Here is a 26759-nt window from a genome sequence, read left to right as displayed (position 1 = left end):
GGGGATCCCTATCCGAGGATAGCACATTTTCCACAGAGCTCCATGCCTCCACGTACTTTATTTTTGTTCTGCATAGTTGTAGAACGCCCTCCATTCGGTGCCATACAGCTCCTCCCCACTTTATCAGTGACAGAGCCATGACTTGGCAGCATCATGCGGTTGGTGATTTATCGGTTCCTGGCGGAGGCCAGTGGTTCCGCTTTTCCTTGGCCCGTTGTTTGAAACAGGAGCAGCGAGGACAGGTCTATCATTGCGTGAGCTCATTAGATCAGGCACTACACGCGTTGGCATCCGTACAGATGTCCATGGTGTCCCCTGCCCAAACCTACATACAAATGTATAGCAAAGCTATGCCTGCACACACATGCAGAAACCCCATACAATGCTCATTGAAAGGTCTACCTCAGTATTTTATGCGGGGGCATGTAATCTTACCTCCTCACTGTTAACTGGCCAAAGCAGCTGCAAAATGTAAAATACTGTGAGAGATTTTCCACAGTTTAACCTTCACGTTGTGTACACTGCATACATCATAAGACAGTTTCCATCTTGCAAATGCACGATGGTGTTCGGTACCTAACAGGTAGAGTGTTTATGGGTGAATGTGTGTGCCTGCGCATTTTAAGCAGCTACGGTATATGTACACAAGTGAATGGCAGCATGTAAGAGGTATTTGTGTGTATTTGTCACATTCTGTTCCACGGGTTCGCCACAGGTAAGTACTCTCAATGTTTGTGTGTGTACAAACTCGTGTGAGTGTTTGTACAATCTACAGGAAAAATGTGTTTGCGGACTAGTGTTATTAACATAACCAAAATGTGCCTCGAGAGGCTTGATTATATATTCTATATTTCAGCCAAAGCTCATGTGTCATTGCCAGAGGGTTTTGTACACTGTACAGTATGTGGATTAAACGCGTATTGGGAGAGGAAAAACATTTACACTTTGAAATTAATGTCAGGACATGGACACTGCGCTACACGTTACAGCTGTGGAACGGCTGATGGAGTGAAAAGCAGCGACTGAAGAGCAGTCAGAAATTGTTACAGGTGGAGTCAGCACAACCTTTTCACTTTGAAGGAAACAGTGTCGGTCAGTGCATTTAAATTGTATTAATTACACAGAATTAAGTCCACAATACAGCTCAGTACGATGTGCAGATGGATATTAAAAAAACACAGCTGCAATTTAACTTCATATTACTCAAATGACAAACACTTTTAGATTTGTTATGCTCTATTTTTTTCTGTTTTTCTGTGACATTTGCGGATACTAAACCTATCTACGACGCCGGCGTGTGGGTTAAACTCACCTTCAGCTGGGCTCAGTCCCCGGGCAGCGGAGATCATGGAGAGGGTGGGGCTTCCATGTACGGAGCGCAGGTAGTGCTCCATGTGGGGGCTGACGTACGGATGTGGTGGGCTGAACGGCGACTCACCCGCCCCGGCTGCCGCGTGGGGTGAGAGACGGATGAGGGAAATATCTGAGATGACTGGACTGCCCGTCAGTCCTGGAGGTCTGTGGAGAGGGAGTACAAATCAGTAAACTTTCGGTAAATGATACAAGGAGAAAGGAGCAGTGAGCTGCAGGGAGTAGAACAAAGAAGCGGATGGGGGAAAAGAGGGAATAGAGGGAGATTTGGGTGGGTTTGGGGGGCTGGAGACAGCCTGTCTTGATTTGATTATATGTATTATTGTGTTTGATCTTCATTTATGTGTTCGTAGCGAAGTCTTCACTTTTGTTCTTCCAAAAAAAGTGTGCATTCTCAACCCACTAACACCCTTTCCCTTCCCCGGTAGCACAGCTTATACACAATTATCCCCTTTGTTCACCATGTTCTAATAACCCCTAGAGCCAGACAAGTCCAGACCGAGGCTGTGAGGAAAAGCGCACTCTTTATCTGTCTGAGCGGACAAAACTACAGGGTCTCTCGCATCAGGTATTACATGATGTATAATAAGAAGGTGGAACTTGATGCTCAAAACTTGAAGCATGTGCCTATGGCCACCGCGAGCAAGGAAAAAAGTCTCGCCTGCTGGTCACTCCAGGCTATACAATAAATTTGTCATCTCTGGGAGGTAATTACCGGCTCTGCTTGCAAAAACACAGACAGGTGGGTGTTGTAATGCTCGATAGACCGGAGGGCCTGAACTCTAGATAAAAACGTCTGCTGGTCGCTGGCAGTGGCACAACCCTTGGAAGGGGCACCACTATTTATGTCGACCCGGTGCGCTTGAGCTGTGATAAGCGGCCTGTTGTTCGCTCAGTGTGTGGTAAGAACACCTGGTAGAAGTTCAGCCGTCACAGGAGAAATTATGAAAAGCCTGAATGACAGAGTGTGGTTACATTGCTCTTTTGACAGAAGCTCATAAATTGCCATCCGAGACCGTGGTGGGGGTTCAAATTTACGTGGCCTTTCAGTTGAAACTGTGCTCCGGTTCAACCGGCCTTTCAAGTGAACTTGACCCCATGAGAAAAGAAAGCGTCAGACTCAGAGGGCGGCACTTTTTAACAGGTAAGAAAATCCAGAAATCCAGAAACGTCATTAAGAGAATATATTTGATGCTGGTGGACATATTAGCAAGCCGCTAACAGCTGAGGCACATGGACCCCATAAGTCATCGTCCGAATGAAAACTAGGTTACAGGGATGTGGTAGCAAGATCTCAGTGGGGTAGAGTACTGACTCACACAGTGACCCTAGTCTGAGTAAAAAGTTATTAAAATAGTTGGTTAGAAATTGTGTTAAATATTAATTGGTAACTAAATGTTTAAAGTGCGTCTCGTTTTTGTGAGAGTTCACTGCGAGAGCACAGGAAACTGGAGTCAAATTCCTTGTCCATGTTTACGCATGCTTGGCCAATAAAGCTGATTCTGAAGTCAGATTCATATGATCATTTGGATCCCATATTTGGATCCCATTTATGTATATATTTTGCCTCATGTTACATTTGGAGTGAGAAAGTGAAGATTCTCCAAGTTGAAATCTGTCAAAGATCACTCACCAGTTGCTTCAAGTCAATGAACTCGGTGACATCATCTATTAAGTTTTCCCTGGCTTCAATCTGTTTCAAAACGGGTCCTCTGGAGAAAACGTGACCGCGGTGAGACTCGCATACAACAATGCAATGTAATTAAAATAAGAAAAAAAAGCTGTCTTTATGAGTCCCCGAGAGGGAGACGGAGTTGAAGCCGCCACTTTAGCAGCCCGATGGCCGCTGTGAACAAATGAGTGTTTATATGTGTGGTTTTGATTCTTGGCAGCATCAACTGCATGCTGGGTACACAGTGCGTACACATGTGTGTTAAAAAAATGTTTTCGGATGGAATCAACATAATACATGATACATGACACTTCATATTCAAAGTCTGTGTCTGTCTGATTGAGTGAGTGAAAACCAAGACTAATATAGATGCATAAATAAAGTTAAAGGGAGATGATCTATTTCTTGAATCCTCTCCTACATCCCACTAGCAATGAATAAATAAAAATCTGTGGAAGCTGTAGGGCTGTAAAAAGCTCATCCAATAATTTAATTTGTCCCCAATTATAGGATTGGATGGCCTACCTGCCCGTCAAACCATGGATGTGCCTTCTGGCACGCACTCTGCTTGGGCGCTTGTGGCGTGTGGCCAGAGTCTTCTACAATGCCGGCCAATATTCCAGTATCTCTGGCAGAATCTAGTGATCCATTTGAACAGTGGCAGAGCAAATACCCACAGGAGCTTTCAGTAACACAAGAAAGACGGAATTGGAGAAAGCCACGAGCAAAATGAGCTTGGATTCTGCAAGGAATAAAGAACATTGGTGACAACCAAAGAAGGGGCTTAAAAGGGACGCTATGCTTCTATTTCTGTCGGAGGTGATTTGCTGTTTAGCTTTGGGGAGGTACTTTAGTTAGCGATGCTGTGCTCCTCTTTCCAACACACTCACCTGTGGAGTCAGGCCTTGGAAGGAGGCCTGAAGGGGGATTGTACACTAAAGTGCATCTACTGTTGCCTTTAAATCTTGCAATGGTGATAATGTTGAAGCATACACCAAAAAAATGTCAGAGCTGTCAAATGATGATGAAATGAGTGACTGGTTCCAGGTTGTAGCCTTGTGAGAATGCTTGGCAGTGCCTCTGCACCCCATCCTCCCTTCAGTTTCCTTTCCTCCAGTCTCTCTTTTCGCTGTCTGTGAGCGTACGCCAACCTGCACCCGGCCCGGCCCTGCCCAGCTCGGGCTCCAGCCAACCAACCCAGACCCCCGTCCCTCTCTCCATTTCCAGTAAAGTGCCTGCAGACTGCTGGCCTTGTCTACGGGCCAAATTTCTGCCGTCAGGCCCACTCTTCCCCTACAAACAACCATAAAGAGCCCTCTGTTCTGGGCAGGAGGGGAGAAGTGAGAAGAAACAGACGCTCCATACACAAAAACACGCTTCCCTCGGTCCCCCTCTAAGCAGCGCACAGAGAGCTTGGCAGTGCCTCCTCAGATTAGTGCTTGGGTGCTTCACTGACAGACTACCTGGGTAAACTGGCACTGGTGCTGGCTCCCTTCCTTATCAAACTGGGTGAATCAAAGCTGCACACTGGGATTCCCGTCATTTAGCAGACTCCCGAAATTCTAATACGACATGTACTAATATGTTAAGATGTTAGGATGAAATATTGTAAGAAACACCTGCTTGCAAACAATTTCCTATTTCATCATTACATCCCTCTAAGATTGAAGTCGATTCAATGATTGATCAATGGGTACGACTTTTCAATTACGTTAAAAAGAAGACCCACATGTGACAGTCCAGTCTTAACATTTTCACTTTTCTTTACCCTGTCTGTCACCTGAGCTTATTGTTGCCAACTGAACCCCTAAATGAGGCTTAAAGGGATGTTCAGTGATTATGAAGTGGGGTTGTATTAGTTACTTATGCATAGTTAATTTGTTACCTTATGGAGATGGTGGCCAGACAGCCGTTTAGGTTTCCCCTTTTTTTTTCAAGCGTACTTCGGCCATGTATTACTGCGCCAACTCGCCGCGGTACCTCTGAGTCGAACAGCTGATTTGCGTAGTGATACTCTGATTCTCTGCACCGGTGGTACTGGTGCAGTAACACTTGGCCGAAGTACGCTTGAAAAAAAAGAGCAAACTTAAACGGCTGTCTGGCGGCAAACTGAAGCAGTGAAAAAATAAATCATTTAGCATACAATTGAACGGATATTTCTTTTGAGGTAACGTTTAAAAATGTGGAGAAAAATATGCTTTCCGGCGGTCCCCTCTGCAACAGTAGGACTCAGACTTTCGCTACTTCCACTTCTCCTCCAAACTCCGTAAAACGACATCGCTGATCACCATCTCCATAAGGTAACATATTAACTATGCATAGGTAACTCATACAACCCCACTTCAAAATCACTGAACTATCCCTTTTAATGAATCTGCCAGCATTAGTTTCTAGCAGACATCACTCAAACAGGAGGGAATTCATTTATTTGGGACTATTTTCAGCTGTGGATTAATACACTTGGACTACTTGTGAATAGTGCTGGCAGGACAGTGTATACAGGTTATGGTAATGCAGGAGCACATAAGGCAGTGCAACGGTGAGGTTTGTCACAACAGTAGGAAGCAGCCTTGGCTACATTTAACCATGCTTGTTAGTATTGTATTGTCTCTTGATATCTGTTGCCTGATGTTTTGTGATGAGATAATATGAGCCACACCACACTGCATCATGAAGTCCCTCAGTGTGTTTCGAAGATATTTACCGAGAGAGAAATGTGATCCGAACTTCGTGAACTGGCTTTGAAAAGAAATGAATGTAATTATCATTAAAGACAAGCACGCCTCTGCTCCGTGCTCCACCTACCAAAACTGTCTTGCAATGTTTTTTTTTTACTCTAATCCTATATCCATCAACAGTAGCTATCTGTTTCTGGGACAATAGCAAACCAGCGTGTCGACACACACCACTTGAGCTGCAGTATATCACTCAAACCACCCTTGTTGTATACAAGGCCTTGATCGTGAGAAGAAATTTATTGCTGTTGCCTGTCAGGAGACGGCAAATGATAGTCCTCTTTGACTCTTAGCACTATTGGGGCCTTGTCGATCCACCCTTTTTTCTGACAAGATGTTACTTGAAGTCTGTATGTCTTCCAGAGGTTTCGGTCACATAGGTTGAATGGGAAGCTCGTCGCTGGCCTCGGAGCCCTGAGAGAACCCGGTCTCTTACTCTTGGAAACAGAGTACTGGGGGAGAGAAAGTTGCGGGGAGTTTGTAGTTGATGAGAAATAGGGGCAGAAAGAAGGACAGCCAAAGTGAGTCAGTGGATGACATGCTTTTCAACGAGGTAATTGCTATTTGTCTCTGTGTTCTGTACTGTATGATTACATGCTCCCTGTTGTTTCATTGTTAAAACTCTGCTGTGAGAGAAAAAAAAAGTGATCTGGACATGGTACAGCTTGCTGAGAATATGAGTAACCCTGTGAGTAAGTGCATACCACATTGCACATACATTAGACTGATGGCGGGGGAAGATTGCAGCTTTGATTAGTAGTGAGTTAAAGAAAAATGTGATGTAAAAAAAAATTCAGTCTTTCCATTTCTCTCTTTTTTTTTTTACATTTCAGCCAGAGCAGAACTAACATCCACATCCCAACCAAGACAAAAAACAGTTTTATGGGAATTTAACATTGAGAAGTGTCTGAAATGCCCTCTATCCACGTCTTTTACGGCTAAGCCCAAAAATCTATGCTATTTCCCGATCTGACACGCCGAAAGGCACGCGCACTTTTTCGCCGTGACTGGCCAGGTGTGCAGGGTTAAGAGGTGAAAAAAGAGAACACGGCCTTCTTTGAGAGGAAACTCTCTGAGAGTCAGAATTGTTATCTCCATTTGAACGATCACTGCATCATGCGTCACATGACAGCAGGCGTTTAACTCGCAACACTCACAACAGCCTTAAATACTTTCGCCTTTAGACATCTGCGTGGGCCGACACTTTGTATGAACCAGTTCATTTGAGTGCACTCCTCGGCCATAAAGATAGGAAAAAAGATATTTTTTTGCATAGATTCAAATAAATAATATTTCAAATCTTCTATCTTGCCACAAATGATGACTGAAAATGGTTAATTTAACTGCCACATGCTGCTGCCCAAGTAACTTGTTTTCCACCTGAGGTGAAATAGCGGCACTCCTACTTCAAGTTCCATTTCGGTCGGCCCGCCTGCCTCCCTGCCCTCCTCGCTGACCAAGAAGTTAGTATTTGCCTCTCTGGCATTTTCCCTACTGGCTCAGGGTGGGATGAATTATGATGTGACACACTCCCTTCTGTACTTCTGGGCAGCCAAGGCGATCAAGATAAATCACCATGCTGCCCCACAGGGGACATGCAAAGATCCTGCCGTAGTTGTTTTTGGGGCCCTGATCAGGATGCCGAGGATTTAAGACACAACTTGATACTGTACTCACTGTGAAGCGAGGACTGTGTACAGGGGAGGGGCCCAGTAGAACTATGTCAGAAGATGGGATAATATACTTAAATGAGAAGGGATTATACGCAGGGTAATTATCCATTATTCGGCTCCACTGCTGTCACATACCATTTGGTGTTTTTTGAGTGCAAGGAAATTATGTTGAGGCCGTGCAATATACCGTGAAGATCTCAGGCTATTGACTAGAAACATCACAGTCTTTTTGATTAATACGTCCCCTGTCTTTTCGGCAGCACATTCCTGGCTGTACTTCGGTGGAGCATCCAAATTCAAACATTAGCCGTGACGAGGGGCCGGGGCCGAGGCCAGAGCCAACAAACAACAACGTCGGATAACAACATGTCTATCAAAACCACTGGCATCCAGTCGCCAGATTACGCCCCCCTCCCCCTCACCCCCTCAACCTCCCACACTACCCCTCTCCATGTTCACCAAACCCAAACAATGAAGGGAAAAAAACAACACCAACCCAAATGGCTGATCTGTAAACTGTATTTAATCAACACATTCCGTGCTGTGGGGCTGAGGCCTTTGAACAGGCCTGGCTGCCTGGTGAGCGGGACCACATCTGTTTGTGTACTGGGGCGGTGCAGGCCACAGCTCTGCCACACAAAAACCTTGGGCATATTTCAACTCTTCAGTGCTGCAATTTGCCCCCCGACTGCTTACCAAAAAGCATAAATACAGGCTGTGGAATGAGCGGGGGATCTGTTTTTCTCATCCGTTGCGCTTGCCGTCGAGGTTCTGGGAACGGAAGGCTGGATTTTGGGTACTAATTACCCGGTCAAACACGTTGGCACGGTGGCTGGCTTTCCTGGCTTGTGGCTTTGCACATGAGATGCCCGACTCCACAATGTGCAGCAAACAGTGCCTAAGTGTTGTCTCTGTGTTTTAGTTCTCCTGTCATCCCACGAGAGGCTCTTCCTAATGTGTTCCAGAGGCAGTTCGGATATGGCCTGTTTTTTTTTCTTCTCTCTGGTATGCTAAGTTCGTGAAAAGCAAGGAGACCACAGTTGGAAGGTTGCTACTTTTAAATCCTGGATTCAGCATTTGGAAATGTGCTGAAAGATGCATATGCAAAAATGGTCTTTCTTCTGACACTGCAACCTTGGGTAGCACTGGACAAGCTGTGAGTGAGGTTGAGTAAAGGAAGATTATAAGGTCTTAGTATGTACCTGATTCTCTAAGAGTGACTGAAACCCCTTACCCGAGCAAAAATAAACTTTGGCTTTAGACATGGCAAACGGCAACATGTCATATGAAGTAATTTATTTCAAGCTTACAAAATCCTTAACTATTCTGATTGTCCCAAAGATTTTTCTTGAGGCCCCGGTAGACACAAAGAAATGATGGTTCGGTTGTCTGACAGTTTCTGTAACCCGTTTGTGACATCACCAATGTCACAGAGCAAGCCAGAATTTGCTCTTGTCTCTCAGGCTAAATCCACACTATAGGTTTTAATTTCAAAATACATCTCTACATCAGTGGCCGGCTGTGGCTCATGAGGTAGACATGGTCGTCCACTAACCCGAAGGTCGGCTGTTTCGATCACTGCTTTCCCCAGTCCGCATGCTGATGTGTCCTTGGGCAAGAAACTTAACCCTAAATTCCCTCTGACGGCTCTTCCGTCTCTTACTCCCAAAAAATTGGAGTAAATAGTAGCGCTGTAAGAATGTGTGTAAATGTGACTTTGGTGGGTCGCTAAGTGTGGAAAAGATCACTTTGGCTATTTCTAACTGATCTATAACTGAGGCTGTAGGAAATGCCTCTGGCCCCATTTTACTTTGAAATCTCTGAGGTTGTGTGTTGTGAGCTAAGATCATTCGGACATTTGCAGTGGCATGGCCACCCACATTCGCTTGCTGATTGGTTCTTCTTAGTCCCAACTCCGCGTTTTATAACCCTCACTGCCGGTAACAGTTCCACCTCGTCCCCGGTCCAAGAAAAAAAACAACCCTGCTCTTACTTTTCCCCTATTGCTATTCCTCATTCAAAGTATTTTCTTCAACCAAGCAACCGCCTGCAGAGTGGCCAATCTGCTTCCTGTTTACACAGGTACGCACATCAGTGTACGTGAATGGTCGTATGGTATGTGTTTTCAGGTGTGTTAGTATGAACGGACATTGTTTTCTGCTACGGAGCTATGACGTCTGGGCAGAGATAAGTGTAGAGGTAGTCTTAAGTTCTTAAGTTTTCTTTCTTCACACAACCACTACTGTCACTTTTACTATTTGTGCACACACCCAAGTGCAACATCATGACTGTCTAATTGATTACAGGCAACAAAGCTGCACAAAGGAGATCAGGGTCGCACCTCTGGGTGTCTTCATTCGTAACAGATACAAACGTTCCCCTTCAGATATTGTCTGATGACACAACCTAGCTGGTCTGAAGCAAACTGAGACCTTCAGCGCGATATGAGCATGTTGCGGAGAGCCAAATAAAAATCCAACCTTTTGGCATTTCAGTTTGATCAAAAGGCCGATGGCGGTCAGAAAATAACACGTACCCGAGGTTGCACTCATAGCTACTTTATGACGAATGTAAACTGAGAAACCGAATGCGTCCGTCTGTTTCCTTTTCGTTGTAAACCAGGGAGCAAGGGCGGTAAACAGAGCAGTGAGTGCTGCTGTGCTGAGAAGTACCACCAGTATGTCACAGACAAACAGTGAGTGCTCGTCGTCAGTTTGCGTATGAGTTAACACTGTCTTACGGGCAAAAAGTGCAACCGTGAGATACGGCGACCAACCAAGTGCCGCCGCCAGGCGACCTGGGACAGCGCCCTGCTCCATTTCGCCTCAACAACGCGCAGTAATTAGGTGGATTTGGCGCTGGTCGTGGAAAAAGACACCTAGATCAAGGTCTTGATGAATTAGTGGGAGCACTCTGTCAGAGTCACATCACATTAATCAAAACAAACTGGGTGCACTGCACCCCCCCCCCCCCCCCCCATACCTATCCTCGCTTTGCAGGTGATGAATAGCTCTGCCTGCACCGTGTATCACCGGATCTTGCTGAATTTAAATGTAACAACGCGGTTCTCACAAAAGCTCTATTGATCTTCCTCCGGGGCTCGCCTCGCCAGATTTGAATATTCCAGATAAGCGCGCAGGAAGGCTGGGCAATGTGAAGAAGGCCAGACTTGTATATGGTAATGCCACAGAAAATAAATTAGTGTTTCTTTTTTGGGTCAAGTCAGAAGAAGTTGCAAGACCAAGCACTACCAACTACCAAAATAACTTTTTTTAAACATATGAATATATGTATAAATGTGGTATATAGTTTGACTTTGCCAATTTTTTTTAAGGGTTTTATAACAAAATTGCTGTCAACTTTACTTGAAGCTTCTTTATTCCTTTTCTAAAGTCTTCCTCTCGTTTGAGTTGTTCAGGAAGAGACAATGAGTCTTGGCAGAGCACCTCAACGTTTTGTTGTACCGGGGATAACAAGTCTCTTTATCTCTGTCTCCCTTTGGCTTTGATTTGGTGTATTTGAACTCGACTCTCTAGCCGAGGCTCGGAGGTAGGAGCTGTTTCCAGCGCCGGTGCTGACGAACAGAAACGAGAAGTAGTGAATTCACTACAGTAAGTGTAAATTTAAAAAAAAAAGATCAGTGTACAGTTTTCAGTTTTCATCAGAAGAAGAAGAGCTGAATGGCTTGTAAATGGACTGTGTTACTGTAGCACATTTCTAGTCTTTTCAACCACCCAAAGTTACATTTTGTGGAGGCCTTTTATTCCATTTGAGAGAGATAATAGAGAGATGACAGTTTTTCTTTTCTTCTTTCTTTGACAACATTTGTCTTGTTAGTCTTATGAAGGGCCAAACTAATAAAAAAAATGAGTTGAAAATTATAAAAGCTATAACGTTTTTGTTTTCAGTTTTATCACTTGGGTCCCCTAACGCCGGCTTTCAGGTTGGACCAATCATCTGATTCCACACATTGTCATTTATACACAGTATATTTATATTTATATTCTCTATCACCATTTTTTCAGCTATTCACTGGAGCTGTATGACGGAGCACGCCATCATATTCATTGGAAATGTTCTATTTGTCTTGTAAATTATTTCACACAATTCCTCTTTTATTTAGAACATTTGGGACCTGCCACTAGAATCTAAAAGAAAGTTCCATGGATTTGAATATTTGAATTCACTGGTACTTACCCATGCATGGCGTGGAGTGGGTGTGGCTCGTAATGGTACCGCCCCTCGTGGTGTCTCATGTCGATTGGGATGGGCGCGTGAAACGTGGGGAAGAGGTGGTGGGCACCTGTGGGCGCAGAGGGGGGAGGAAAAAGTCACAAACCAAGGACAATGAAATGTGGAGAGACACAGGCAGCCGGCGATCATGCTGGCACGTTTCTTAAAGCGGAGGAGAGGACAATAGTTAAGGTAGATATAGAATTCCTGGCCAGCACCTACAGTGCAGTATGAGAGGCGACTGTACCCTTTTACAGTTCCTGTAATACACCGGTAATTGAAACCTTCGACACTGTCTGTGGCTTTTGCCCCCGAGAACGTTCATTAATGGCCAAACTCTATCCATTAAGACCAAAGCAGGTTTTACACAACAATGAATGTGTTTTTATGTCAGACAAAGAATGCACAAATCCACCATTTCCTGCCATAAATGGTCGGGGGGCTCGAGGGGAAGTCTCATTAGAAAAACACAGCCGATCTTCATTAATTACTGTCATCACAGAAACTGAGTACGAGACATTATTATACCGACAGAAGGAGAAGAGGGGGGAGGACGCGTTAATTCTGAGACAAAAGGGCCAGTCATGCTCCCCAGTTTCACGTGTTAAAGTTTTACATATTAATGCAGGAAAAAACCCCAAAACAGAAACTCAAGATTGACTTACAGTAGCAAGAACTATTTCAGCTGTGTGTGTGTGTGTGAGTGTGTGTGTGTGTGTGTGTGTGTGTGTGTGAGAGAGAGTCTGCATTTTGAAGTAAAAAAAAGAGCATTAAGCAATATTCAGATCCCCTGTGTTGACCCCTGTTCACTACTAGGGCTCTGTGGCTGCACATGGTCCAAGAAACCTGGGATGACCTTGGAGAAAAGACCTCTGAGGCTAAAGGTCAAAGTGAGAGCAGATCATTATTTCCATCTGATAGGACCCGGTGCATCTTTTTCACTCCAGGGCGATGCCAGTGACATATTGACGATGTTTAAGTCCAAAGGACACACTGGCAGAATTAACAGAGAGCACACACAAGTACAGTCAGAATAACATTCATGTCATACTCACCACTCTCAGTTCATCCCAAAACAGTTTCATTCACCTATTTTGAATTCAATTCCACTTTTTTTGATTGCTGTTACGCTACAGTCATTTAATTCCAACTAGAGCTGCAACAGCTAATCGATTAATCAATTAGTAATCGACTATTAAATTAATCGCCAACTATTTTTATAATTGATTAATCAGTTCAAGTAGTTTTAATGGAGGGGGCGGGGCTACAAATTCAGATTTCAGCTTCTTAAATGCGAATATTTTCTGGTTTCTTTGCTTCTCTATGACAGTAAATTGAATATCTTTGGTGTGTGGACAAAACAAAACATCATCTCAGGGGTTTTGGGAAACACGATCGACAATTTCCACCATTTTATGACATTTTATGGACCAAACAACTATAAAATAATCTACAGATTACTCCATAATGAAAATAATCTTTAGTTGCAGCCCTAATTCCAACGCTTCCTGCTGGTTTCTGACATAAAAAATAAATAAATAAAGTAAGTGAATAGAAATTATACCGAGTTTGTATTACAGGGAAAAGTAGTAAGTGCAATACAAAAAATATATCCTGTAAAATATTCAATCGTTCCACAACATGCTTGGGGTTTTTGGAAAAGTGTTTAAGTGTTACGTTTCGGTACACAACACTTGCATTTAAAGTCCATTGTTTGTCGTCGTAATCACAGCAATTATAATATCCCATTGCCGTTTACATTTTTGAAGCACCTTCCTGTTTGAGAGGTGCCTTCAGGGTCCTACAACTGGCTCTAACCAGCACTGTGAAAACAAGGTGTAACAGGACTCTGTGACTGTGGGCTATGACACAACACTCAATGTTGTTTTAGGTGATGCCAGTAACAAAGAGAGACATTACTGCTACTTAACCCTGATTGAGGCTTTTGTCATTGTGATGGAGGCAATCGTCATGAGGCCGAACCATCTCGTTCTTTGTTCATTCTGATGGGGATTACGCATGACTGGGGCGGGAGAGCTTCCCCGAAGGCATCTCCGACCTGTGAACCATTTGACTGGTGTGGAATTTGTTTAAGGAGACGCATTAGGGACCACTGGTTGTTTTCCCCTTTGAAAACTCAGCCTGGCCGGGCCTGGCCGGGCCTGGCACGACAGACGCACTGCCATCAGGACCCAGCTAAAGTTGATTTAGAATTTTACACAATTGGTTTGATTCTCGGTTTGTGAGGCTAAACTTCAGGTTGCCAAAACAGTCAACCTTTCCTGAGAGATCTCTGCTAATAATGCACACTAATCAGAAAAAGTTCACCCTAGAAACAGGATCAGCATTTCCAAAGCATGCTGGGAATCTTTCTGCAAGAATTTGTACTTCAGGAATCATAGACGCGGTCAATTTTTATGAAAATAAAAAATGTATGCATAACCTGAACATTTTACAAAAAGTGGACGTCCCCTGATAGAGTGCCTCTCTCTCTTTCTCACACACACACACACACGGAGAAAAAAGACAACTTTCTGTTAAAGTGAGTTGTAAAAGTCCGCCTGGTGCCCCACACTCCCTATCTCCTCTTGTCGTTGAGCTCAGACGGGGCGAGGGCTTTGTGCTTCTATCAAGATCTATGCTCCTGGATCGCAGCCAGTTGACCCTCCATCGCTTTTGTGTGCGAGACAGGCGGCCAATTCCGAGTCGACTTGTGCGCTACAAAGCCAAGAGGGGCACCCAGTGAACGGGTGAGAGGGAGTGAGAGCTGGGAAAAAGCAGTTTGAGCTTTGTTTCACAAGTGGAGCCAGAGGTTTGTGCTTTTTTATTCCTGAGAGGTGCCCTCTTTTGCTTGTGCCGCTTGGCACATCTCCAGTGGAGAGCATGGAACAGGACTGTGACAAAAGACGTGTGTGCTGGAAGTCAGGCCCAGCACCGCTTTCTAGCTATCGTTTTGGTTGTATCAGATAGTTTTTTATTAACCTGCCAAACTACAAGACACTATTCCCTTTTTTGTGCTCATTATTTTGCATTGCAGTATCTTTATTTCCTTTCCATTGTGTTTTTATTTTCAACAAGTAGTCCTCTTACTGTTTTCTTCCACCCATCATCAGCTGTGGTGGCTCCCTCTATTCATTTATTTGTCTTCCTCAGAGAGAGCTGACTAATGCCTTCGTGGACTTTAAGTTGAAATTCCCATTACGGTATGCAGTTCCGTAAAAGTTGAGACAAGCACAGCGAAACAAATCGCGGCAAGCTGAGGTCCCCAAGAGGTGGATTCCCAGGTCGGGCGCTGCTGGATGCGGGGGTGACGGGGGCAAGGAAGGCCCCTCCATCACCCAGACGGACGCGTTGTTTCCGAGGCTGCGGGGACAAATACCGACAGGTACACGGTTCACACGCCTCGGCTTCTTGATTTACCGTCCACGCGTTCCCCTTTGGGTGCGTGGGCATGCAGGGCTACTCCACCCTGGGCCTCAAGAAAAGAGAACAGCGCGGAGAACTTCAGCCGACAACAGCAAAACCTGTACTTGCGAGACAAGGTGACGCCGAGGGCGGAGGACAAAATGAGCACTGGGAAAACTTTCCAAGAGTCGGCAGTGTTCTTGGGTCTGATAACTTGGGAGTTCCTAGAAATGTATTTAATCACCTCACCGCCACCTGGAACAGCAAGCCCTCACCGCTCAGCTACCGCAGATGCAAACTCACACAGGAACGGCTCGATATCATCGGGCAGATGTCCCTTTCCGCGGGATGTCCAAACGCAGATTTTGTTATATCTGGACAGGCAATGACGTCAACTATCACTAAAGGTTCCCCGGATCTTGGTCTTTTCTACACAAACCCGTGTTTTACTGCGAGGATCCAATCGCTCAAACCAGGCCAAGGGCTCCGAATGCCTTCCAGCGCACCGGGCACAGTGCACTGAGGGGCTTTTGTGCGGGAGTAATCTCATATCGTGAATCAATCCAGCCCACAGGAACCGTCGACTGGTGGTGGCTTTCCGGCAGCGTATCTGCTCTGACGTCTCCCGGCGTGTTTGTTTTAGGACCCAACATATCTTCGCCCCCTAGCCCCCATGATGAGGCTCCAAACATCCTGCCAAGTACCGCAGCGGAGAGCCCCACATCTTCTTCGCTTTTGTTTGCACGTAAAAAGCCCCGGTTTGATCTCTCTCACCAAAGACAATGCCAGGTGTTCGATGTTAACAAAGGCCCCCTTCGAGTCTCGGGGAAAAGAAGAGGGAAAAAGTAATCTCTCATTATGTCCAAATGAAGCCCCGGGTCAGCAGCACGCTGAAGTGGAGAGTGAAGTGGGCTCATGTCGTTGAGGAAGTACTCAACGATAATAATAATGCCCTGCGAGGCCAGGCCGGGAATCATTTTCAGAGGGGGGGGGAAAAAAGAGAGCCTTTGTTGTGCTTTGAGAGAAAAGGGCAGCGAGAGTGAGAGAGAGAGAAGTGAAGAGCAGAGGGGCAGGAGAGGTGGGGGGCGCTCGATTCAGACAGGAAATTCCAGCAGAAAAAGTTGGCGCGGGTCCTAACTACACAGCGCCGTGCCAACGGCTATACACAAATGCTCATGAGCATGCGGACACTCTCACACGTTCACTATTACACACACGCACACACAGACACTGATTTGTTCGCTCTCAGTGAGCGGGTGACTGAGACAAACACAAACATGTTACTTTGAGATGGAACAGAAATTCCTTTCTCCGGTGCGCACACACACATACACACACACACACACAAACACACGCACACACACATACACACACACACACACACAAACACACGCACACACACACATACACACACACACACACAGACACGCACGCACACACACACACACACACGCGCACACACACATACGCCCACACACACACACGCACACACACACACACACGCACACGCACACACACACACACGCACACACACATACACACACACACAAACACACGCACACACACACATACACACACAGACACGCACGCACACACACACACACACGCGCACACACGCACACACACATACGCCCACACACACACGCACACACACACACACACGCACATGCACACACACGCACACACGCACACACACGCACACACACACACACACATGCACACACACACACACACACGCACACACACACACACGCACACACACACACGCACAAAACCGAAGTTGCTCTCAGTGTTGCATGTGGAGTCACACTGCAGCAAGTGTCATGCCCAAGGTTAATAAAAATGTGTGTGTTTAGCCTAATCCGGGGGAATCCTGCCGAGCGCACACAACATGGAATCTGCAGGTTTAGTTCGCAAGACGTCGCTTCCTCCAGGGCGAGTACAGGGGCGAGTGATGGCGACAGAGGGATTAGAGGCTTACAGGAGAGCACGAAGAACCGCTGCCATCTATGAAAGGCAGTCTTAACAGAGTGGCTCTCCACGTTTAACAGCCCTCGGGGAGGGTAAAATGATACCTTCTTTTATTGATAGGGGGATTTTGGGCAGAAGGTAAGTGGATTAGGCCGATGGTCTCCGTAATGACACGAGCTTGTTGGAGCGGAAATTCATTAGTCCCTGTGAACTCGTGCTAAGTCTGCGTATGTTATGATGTACACATGAAACACCCTGCTGCCCGGGAAGACCAACCCGGTGGTTCTCCAGAGGGTTTGGAGTCAGCGCTGAATAGAGGGTATTGTACTTGAAGCCTGTAACTTATTTACAGTTTAGTTCCTCGGGGAGTCCGATGCTTATATCGAATATAGTATAACGTGTGTCCAGGAGCCAGTAGCAGCAGGTGAGACCGGGCTGTCATTGCGTACTGAGAAATGATTTCACTAATTCAACCTCTTGAGTTTAGATAGAGTGTTTGGTTTTCATTCTTTAATCAAGCAGAAGCATGTTTGCATTTGTCAAAGTAAGAAATGACAAAAGTGTTGTTTGTGCTGCACCAAAAACTCTGCGATGGCATTAGCGATGTATTAAAACAGCGCCAATCGGTTTTTGGCAGCGGCTCCACAACAAGCTGAAGCAAGCACACGTTTGACATGCGTTAAATAATAATAATAATAATAATAATAATTTGGATGACTACTTTTCTCCGCCACGCTCAACAGCTAGTTGCTAAGTTAGAGTGTTTGGTGCTGTGCAGGTAGCGTGCAGAGGCCCTCTTCCCAGTATTCCTTTTTTTGTTTTATGCTCAATTGAAACCAGCTGTCTGCTGCTAAAAACAAAATTGCTTGTTGAGAGCGGAGAAACTGAACCAAAACACTGATGTCGTGGGTCATTATTCTCCAACAATAGGCTGTCAGAAGTTAAAATGTTTCATGAACCTGATGGGAGACGAAGAGTTGGGCCAGACTTTGTTGGAAAGCGATACCTTTCACGTTATACACACAGTCGTTTGGACTGTTTCAAATGAAATATTGATTCCAGCAACTTTTGAAATGCTCAAATGCCAGGCCTTTTAGCAGCGAGAGTGAGGTAGTGGCTTTCAATCGAGGGCCTTTGTTTATATCACGTTGTCGTGACGCCCTCATCCGACCCCACTCCCTCCGATGTGTTGTATCATCTGGCGGGGCTGTTGTGCAGCCTCCCGGGCCTCTGCAGCCCCCGTTCCTGTCCCGGGATGTTTACGGAACCCGCTCGGACCCAGCTGGCTCCTCTCCTCCGCGATCGGTCTCTGTCACGTCTGCACGCCTAACACGGACGATCACTCCTTGGTCTCGGCATCAAGCCCCGGCGAACCCAGCGCCAGTATGATCCATCACCTGGGCCACGAGGCGCGGCATTGCCTCTCCTAATTGTTCTGCAGACTGAGTGCTACCAAGACCTTATCTCACCTGGGCTGCCATTAGCCAGCGATACTAAAATCCATTCAGTGCCGAGGGAAACGGGAATGCTCAGGGAGAATAATGCTCTTCTCAGATGTCTTGAGCTCGGCAAAAAATGTCAATATGTTACTTCGGGAGCACTGGATTTTTGGAACCACAATTCTTTTTACAGGGTAATGTTATGATCTCAGCCCATTGAAACCCAGAGCTGGCTTAAAACCACAAAAATCAAAGCTTTTTTACCCAGGCAGTGATGAAGTAAGTAATCACTGGTCTCCAGCAGTAGCACCTCTGGATCTCAGCCTAATGGCTGCCATGCATCACCCCCGCCTGAGCGCTGGGTGTTTATCAGGGGTGGACGGGTGTAGCCTGTGTGATGTTAGTGAACAGGTAGCTGGGTTTAGCCGGCCCTCTGCTTCCTGGCAGGCGGTGGGCCTCTCTAGGAAAGACTGATGAGGTGTCAGGATAATCAGCTTCCCATGCAGACTTCTGATTTATTGTGCGGCCACTTTTGAACACAGGTGTGAGCTTGATCGGGCAATTAACGCTCCTGGGTTTGGGGCTGTTGCGGCAGTGGAAAGAATAAACTGGCACGTTCGGGAGGATGCTGCCAAAAATGAGATAACGCCTTGGTCGCAGTTGGGAGTGAAGGTGTTTCATCACGTCATACATATTAAGTTGTCACGATTTGTATGTTTTGTGCAATTACCTGGAAATAAAAGCACATCAATTTTTTTGATCTCCAACATAAATTCGTCAATGTGTTCTCTCAACTCCAAACAGCATTTGCTTGTGTGCACCAATAAAGTGAGGTCAAATGGCGGGAACTGTCCGTGAGCCCTTTCACCTCTCAGACACAGCTGATGGAGACGCTGCCGATTCACACAAAGAGCGTCCTCGGCGTCCGTCCTGTGCGCAAGCTCAGCACTCACCCTCCCTGACTCGTAAACACCCCCCCCCCCCCCCTCCCCCCCCTTTTTTTTAAAGGAAAGAAGGGAAAAAGGCAGAGGAAATGCCCACAACAGCCCACAGTGCGTGGGAGAGGGAGGCAGCACACATCAATCTAAAGCTGTCTCAGCTGGGGGTCACCCTGAGGTGAGGCGCCCCCCCCCGGGGAGACTGCTCTCCAGACCCGAGCAGGAGAGCTGGGGAGTATCTCCTGGACGGGCCTCGCCTGGTCTCTATCAAACGGCCACGCTGCATCCGTTCGACTTGTCTCTGGGCTTACAGAGCGATACACATTCATCCCTTTTGCCCGGTGATGACACAAATGTTACTTAAACACACAGACGAAGGCAAATTATAAGTGAGGGACCTTTTAAAATAATGTTTACATCCACCAGCATGGAGTTTTTTTAATTAAATAAACTCATGATATCCATTAGGTTCAGGGTGACATTGACAGCAGCAAAGTTTACAGCAGCTCCACAACCACCTGGCCCTTTTCAGATGTTACCGTGGGCCCAGCTAATGTCCCTCCACTCTCTCACGTAACCCGTTCTCACGTGTCTCCTTCTTAGTATTTAAAAAAATTCTTGTGGGGGGTGATTGGCTAAAACATTTGGTCCACTTCACTGTTTCCCCTGCATGTGTACACTACACCATCTCTACAATGAGGCGTACTTCTACTTGTTTATTCTCGGTACGGTTGAATCAAAGGTCGCCTCCCACCGACGGACTTGAAACATCTCCTCGTGTCGTGTTACTGAAGCGCTGTTTGGGGTTGATCAGCTCAAAGCAGGGACGGATTTGGAAGAAATCACGACGAGCTCTGTAGTGGCGTTCATAACACAGGGCAGAGCATCTGAAGTGCCGTCAGCTGCGCTCTCGGGTCATCTATCCCGATAAGATAAAACGTTAAGGCCACACTGTTTATATCCCCCCCTCACACACACACACACACACACACACGCAGCAGGGTCTTATGAACCCCTTCTTGTCTGGCCTCTTTCATCGGGGCAGCATTCAGCAGGGAAACCATCTCACTCTGGGAATTTGTTTTAAACGCACTAAGAAGAAACAGCTGTGAAACAGGTCAGAGTGCCTCCAACCAACCGGACGAGCTCGCAGGTAATTCTTTTTCCCCTCCCTCGGTCCAACATTGCAGCCCTGCAATAACGGAGCCCCTTCCCTTTGTGCAAACTGACCCTCTGTCACGATTCCTCTCCTGGTCCCGCAACATTCTTTTGTCCGGCGTGCCCACGTTCTCGTGTCCTCACCTGCTCTGGCCCCTGGCATTTATATGGACCGTTGCGGCCCTGCTATCCCGCTGTTCTCCACCTGTCCAACACACAGCCCTCAGACATCCCCACCAGTCACCTGGCTCCATCTGCCCAGCTGAAACTACAGTTTTCTTGCCCTTCGCAGTCACCCGACTCCTCGCGCGCATCTGCTCAAACTTGTCTCTTTGACCAGATCCACCCACAGCGCATGCACCAGTCTCCTTGGTCAGTCGTCAGTTTCTTAATGTTGTCCTGTGCCTTGAGCCATCCGACCAGGTGTCTGTTCTAATTCCTGTTACAGGTGTTTTTTATTCCTGTTGTTTGACCATGCCTGTAACCCTTTCTGTTTCCTTCATCTTCAAATTAAGTTACTGAATAAATAAATGAAAGTGAATGATGCAACGGGGTCAGCTACAAAACTACGATAGCTTTGGACTCTCTGAGTCTCTGTCCCCTTTTAATCTCCGCACTGCAGCTTGCTTCTCGGAAACCATGGCGGAACCAGGCACGTATTCACAACCTGGTCAGATGATCAAAACGACCCCCCCTAACACTCATACATTCACTCACAGGCAAACGCGTTAAGCGAATACTAGTCACACAGACAGCACCATTATGCTTATGGAAATTGGAAAAGGATACATTTTGGTTGGGGTCAGGCACCAAAACAACTTGATTAGGTTAAAACAAGTAGTCTACTTCATTGAGCTTAGAGGACCTTTGTTGTCATGGTTACAACTCACAGTAAAGGTTGTCAGACGATCACGGCTGAAAGAAACAGCGACAAGAACTTGAGGAGTACAGCCTTGTGTCGCTACAGTTTCAGACCCTGCAAGGCCACACTGGTGAGGAAGATGTTGAGCACCCCTTTAGCTATGTGACTTCTTTTTTTTTTTTGGGGGGGGGGGGGGGGTGAAACAAGAACAGGCAGTATTTTCGGTTAATGACAGCATCCTGCCTCCTGTGACTGAGATGGGAAAACAATAAACAAGACTCCCTGGCTTGGGGCTAGAACGCGAGAAGGGGCGAAGAGAGGGCCGTTGACGCAGAGATAAGCCCAGCGGAGGGGAAGTAGGAAGAAGACGAGGAGGGCACGGAGTCAACAATGACATGAATTATTGGAGCTACAACCTCTCGGTTGTGCCAGGTCACACAACATGTGCTTTTAATGTTGCTCTGCCATGGCGTGCCAAAGGTCGTCCCCCCCCCCCCCCCCCCCAAGACCCCGAGGCAAAGAAACACCTTCAGTTAGTGCATCATCTCCTCAAGACGTTTTACTAAGACTTTCTTTTCCAGGTGAAAACACTTGAGTTTTGCAGTTGGTACGTTTACTTGCCCTTAATGCAAACGCATGGAAGTCAAATAAACGAGGGGCCCTATAAGTAACACATGTCACTCTCTCCAGGTCATATGAGGGAGGGGGGGTTGTGACATTGAAAGAGAAAGGAGCCTGCTCTGTTTTAGTCTACATGTCTGTCTTCATTATATTGTATGCAGGCGAATGGAAGGAACATCGAGCTGAGTGGTGGAAAGCCTACGTTGAAGAGGAAATGGCGAACACGGTAAAAACGGGGAGCTGGTTTTTGTACAAATTGTACAAAAAGTGTTGTTGTTGTTGTTGTTTTTTTACTGCAGAACTGTACTCGAGATCCTCTGCACCCTTGATTGCGGTGAGCTCGGACGTGTACCCACGGCGAACGCGGTTCCCCGACGCCTGACAGCCGAGCAGCTGAGGCCTCCGAAGGCTCCCGAGATGAGAGCGAGCGGCCAGGACATTACTCAGCAACAACACACAACAAGCGCTCAAGATAAGGAATCATTCGTCACCGGAGCCGCAGTGACAGACGGGACGCTCTGCGCGATAAAATTAGCCGGCACGCCGCGTCTCTCGTGTGTGACGCCGAGAGAGCTGAGTCACCTCAGGGCGGGCCTGTGGGGGAATCGCTTTCATCTGACAAACACTGGTATGGATATGGTCGGGCAGGGGGCCATCAATCACGTGAAAGATTCTCTGCAACTTCAGATTCTTTGTCATTGGAGTTTTGAATGAGGCTGAATAATGATTATCCGAGTTCATTAGAAAGTAGTTCATACTGAAATGTGGTAAAAACAGAAAGGAAGGTTAATCGTACATCATGATATTATATATTATATTTGTAGGGCTGCAACTAACGATTAGTTTCATTGTCGATTAATCTATCGATTATCTTCTTGTAAAAAAGTTTTTTGTTTTTGTCCACCACAAAAGATATTTAGTATAGTGTCATAGAGCAGAAATTATTCAATTGAATATCCATTTAAGAGGCTGAAATCATAGAATTTTGTATCATCAATCATAAAAGACACTTAAACCAATTAAGGGATTAACTGTTGCAGCTCTACATATTTGTCTAGGTTTTTATAATGCATCTCTGTGCAACTTATTTGTATGAATGTCACCCCAACCAGTCGAGGCAGATGTTGCGCCTACGACTGAGTTTGGTTCTGCAAGACATTTCTTCCTGTTAAAGGGAGTTTTCTTTCTCAAGTGGGAACTTCTGGGTTTCTCTGTAATATTGTGAGGTCTCAGCCTAACTATGTAAAGTGCCTTGAGATAATGTGTGTTGTGATTTGGCTCTATACTTATACAATTGAATTAAATTGATTTAAACCCTATTTTTAACATGTCCAAGTCCTGTGTGTGGCGTTACACACACATTAGTAATCTGGCCACTTTAACCGCAGGCCGCCCCAGATGAACACTGAGCAACGCTACTGGACCACTTGGCCCTTAGTGAGCACCTTGCTCCGGACCACTTTGGTAGTAGTAATTCACTTCCCCACTGATTTGTCCAGAAGGCCTCCAGATTTAAAATCGGTAACCGTGCAAACAACATTTAATAACTCTGGTAACAACTATTCCCACTTAAATTTCCCTTTCCTAAGAGAACTAAACATGCAACCGGTGTTTCACATCATCGGGTGTATCTAATGTTTACAACCAGGCAACCGCATCCGACAGCCAAGCTGTAATTGCTAATGGGATTGCACACTGAGGGCCGTGGTTGCCATGTTTGGCAGTGAAGCCCGGGAGTCAATTGATACGGCCTCGCTCAGATGTGTTCAGACAATCCTTGAAGGCAAATCTCAACAGCATAGCAAACACTGTCAGGGTGTGGAGGGAGGGGCCAACAGGCCTCCATGTGAGAACACCCCACCATGGTGACACGGGGTCATGTTGGTTCAAGGCAGGACGGAAACATTACACGGGTCTATCGCTACGTCCATTAACACTCCTGCATCCGTGTGAGCACATAAACTGACATCACACCGTGATACTGATTTGCCGCATGAGCAAAAAAACTACTCGAATACTCTACGTGAGAATAAGTTGAAGCTACTTGTACTTCTAAAAAACCACAGTTCAGATCAGATCTTATTTCTTTTTTTTTTTGTGAAGATGGAAGTGATTAATGAAATTTGACTGTTCCCTTGTCGTGTATCAAGATTGTGGATGTTTTCCTGGAGATTAAATGGCTCCACCTCAACCATCTACAACACATGTTGTTAACAAGTGAATGAATCAGATTTGATAATGCATTATTGCTTGTTGTACTTTAGGTGATGGTTTGCTGATAATAGTTCTGTGCAGATGTCATAGTGGTGTCATCAAGGTCATCTTGATTTGGACTCGGAAACGACACATTTACCAACTAAGAGACGTCGTGGGCACGTCCGGCCAGAAAGCTTCCATCAACATTTAGGGGAACAAATTGAGGATACTGTCAGTGAAAGTATTACTTACTCAGACTGCAACAGCGATGGTAATCTGGATGTTTTTTCGGAGGGCTAAACTAAGACACCCTTGTGCCGGACAGAGTTCCATATGCGGCCTCCGCTGCAGTGACGGTACAATTTAGTGGCGACATGGTGAAACAATTACAGCGTGGAGTCGCGCCAAACTCGAGGCTCCAGACCAAATCCAGAGTAAAGTCTTATACGCTTATCTCGAATCCATCCAGGAAGGAAGGAAAAGAAAAACCCTGGGTTAATTCCCCTTTACAGTCTGTTTCCAAAGCTGAATTCGATTTATTAAATATTCTTTTATAGGCCCTCATTCTCAACGCATCCCCCAAAGGGAGTTTTAGCTCTGCGTTTTAAGTATAAAACAAACAAATGATTACAGATTGAACTATTTGATTCTTTCACTATTTGGTTTGGGTTTCCCTTCAATCGAAACAAACAAACAGAAACCATCTGGCTGCTGAGGTTGGAGAGGGTCTCTCTTGAAATGCATTGTGCCTTTTGTTTTTGCAAGGCATTGATTAAAAAGCCCTTTCCCTCTGCCCTTCTTCAAAGTCCCCATCTAAGAGCACACTGAAGTTTTAACTGTTCCTGCTCGGCTCTTAATAATGATCCACATGTGGCCCAGTTCATCAAGCACTCTCTTGTTGGGGAAAGGCTGCCACATGCTGCCACTGTATTATTCTTAGTGCCGTATTTAAATGCACCGCATAAAGCGCTCGCAAGGAACACCATGTGGAGTTGCACTGTATGCTGTGGCTTGAGAGGCGGTGGGGGGGATTTGGGTGGGGATGGGGGGGGATCATGTCTCCAGCAAAAAGGCTGTGAAGTTGGCGTAGAAGTCGGCACCAGCTATCCGGCATTAGTGAAATATTTCCAGAGGGGAGGATTAATAGCAGTATGCGCGAGGGATGAAATTATTAATTGGCAATATCAAAACCGCTCGGTTACCGTGGTGATTTCGCTAATGCCGTCCAGCATCACACACGCGGGCGTGCAGGCACAGCGAGCAGCGTGGATCTGTTATGTGTAGTGTAGGGTTAGAAATTATATAAATAACAAATCAAAAAAGTGGTTTTCTTTCAAGACAGGGCTAGAGGAAACACTGCTCTTTGAGTTTCTTTCTTACTTCTGTGTAGATTTTCCAGAGTAACTATGTGACATCATTACTTGTGCATGAATATTGACTATATATGCACGTTTAATTTACTTATTAAAGGTTACGCTCATCCAAACCTGAATTAAGGGACATTTTCATTGCAAGAGATTTGCTCCTTTTTTTTATTTCACACGTTCTTCTTCCTTGTCAAAATCGGGCCCCTACGTTACCCACAATACCGCTCAACTGCCGAGACATTACTCGAGGCCGTTTATCAGATTTCACTCAGCTCCCTCTGGAGCCACAAAGGGTTTTTAAAGACTTTTTTTTAACAATGTACAGTTACACTCCCCAACACCTAATAGGACTTTCCAAGAGAGCAAAGTACTCCACAGCAGAGACAGCTGTTCTGTTGAAACTGTAAAAAAAAAAATTTTTGGTCAAGGATGAGGAGCCATGTGAATCCAAGCTGGTGTAGATCTAGAGCGATGGAGGGACAGAGCGGCAGGAGAGCGGTGAGTTGAGTGTTTCTTCTGTACAAAGCCTCTATTTATAGCAGAGCACTCTGGTATACAGGGCCTATAGAAACACAGCTCTGTCTCCACAGCAATAGGCCGACCCGAGCCATCTGATCTCCCCCTGTCAGACCGCCACTTGTCAGCTCCTATTAGGGCCAGCGGTTGCCTCTGCTTACATGTGGTACCCATCACCCCATACCCCGAGGTAGCGACCCCCCCCCCCCAGGGAAGCCTGATTCACTCAGTCCTGGGATCACCTCAGGTTGTATGTGCCGTGTTATGACAGCTTAATGGTGCTGGTAACTGTGTGGCAGTAGACTGAGGGAAGACAGGAGGAAGAGAGCAGGAGGAAGTCGGAGACTGGAGGAGAAAGAAAAGAAAGAGGTGAGTGTGCATTCAAATGTTTGCCTTTCGCACCGGTCCTGTTTGACCATGTAGCTTTTAAATTAACATTGAATTATATAATAAATCGGCACAAGAATAATCTCCATCTGCCATTAAGTTTGGACGAGGCAGTTTGAGACAGACCGTTAAAAAACTTGCAGTGCTGACTAGTAAAAATTAGCCAGGAGGCCAATTTGTCAGCCTCAGCAATAATTTTATGAAGGAAAATATTT

At 45.9% G+C, this 26759-nt stretch overlaps 1 protein-coding gene across 1 annotated transcript in view; it reads right to left on the bottom strand.

The window, feature by feature from the left end:
* Positions 1–26759, bottom strand: part of gli2a (GLI family zinc finger 2a) — a 78483-nt gene that overhangs the window by 24809 nt on the left and 26915 nt on the right. The window contains exons 3-4 of the mRNA XM_035604517.2: positions 11649–11754; positions 1313–1518 (exon numbers count right to left, since the gene is read on the bottom strand). Of these exons, the coding sequence (XP_035460410.2) occupies positions 1313–1518; positions 11649–11754 (312 nt within the window). The remainder of the gene's footprint in view (positions 1–1312; positions 1519–11648; positions 11755–26759) is intronic.

This window comes from Scophthalmus maximus, chromosome 14 (assembly GCF_022379125.1).
Source record: "Scophthalmus maximus strain ysfricsl-2021 chromosome 14, ASM2237912v1, whole genome shotgun sequence".
Classification (NCBI taxonomy): Eukaryota; Metazoa; Chordata; class Actinopteri; order Pleuronectiformes; family Scophthalmidae; genus Scophthalmus; species Scophthalmus maximus.
The sequence above is the reverse complement of the archived record's forward strand: the minus strand, read 5'-3'. Positions and strand labels throughout refer to the sequence as shown.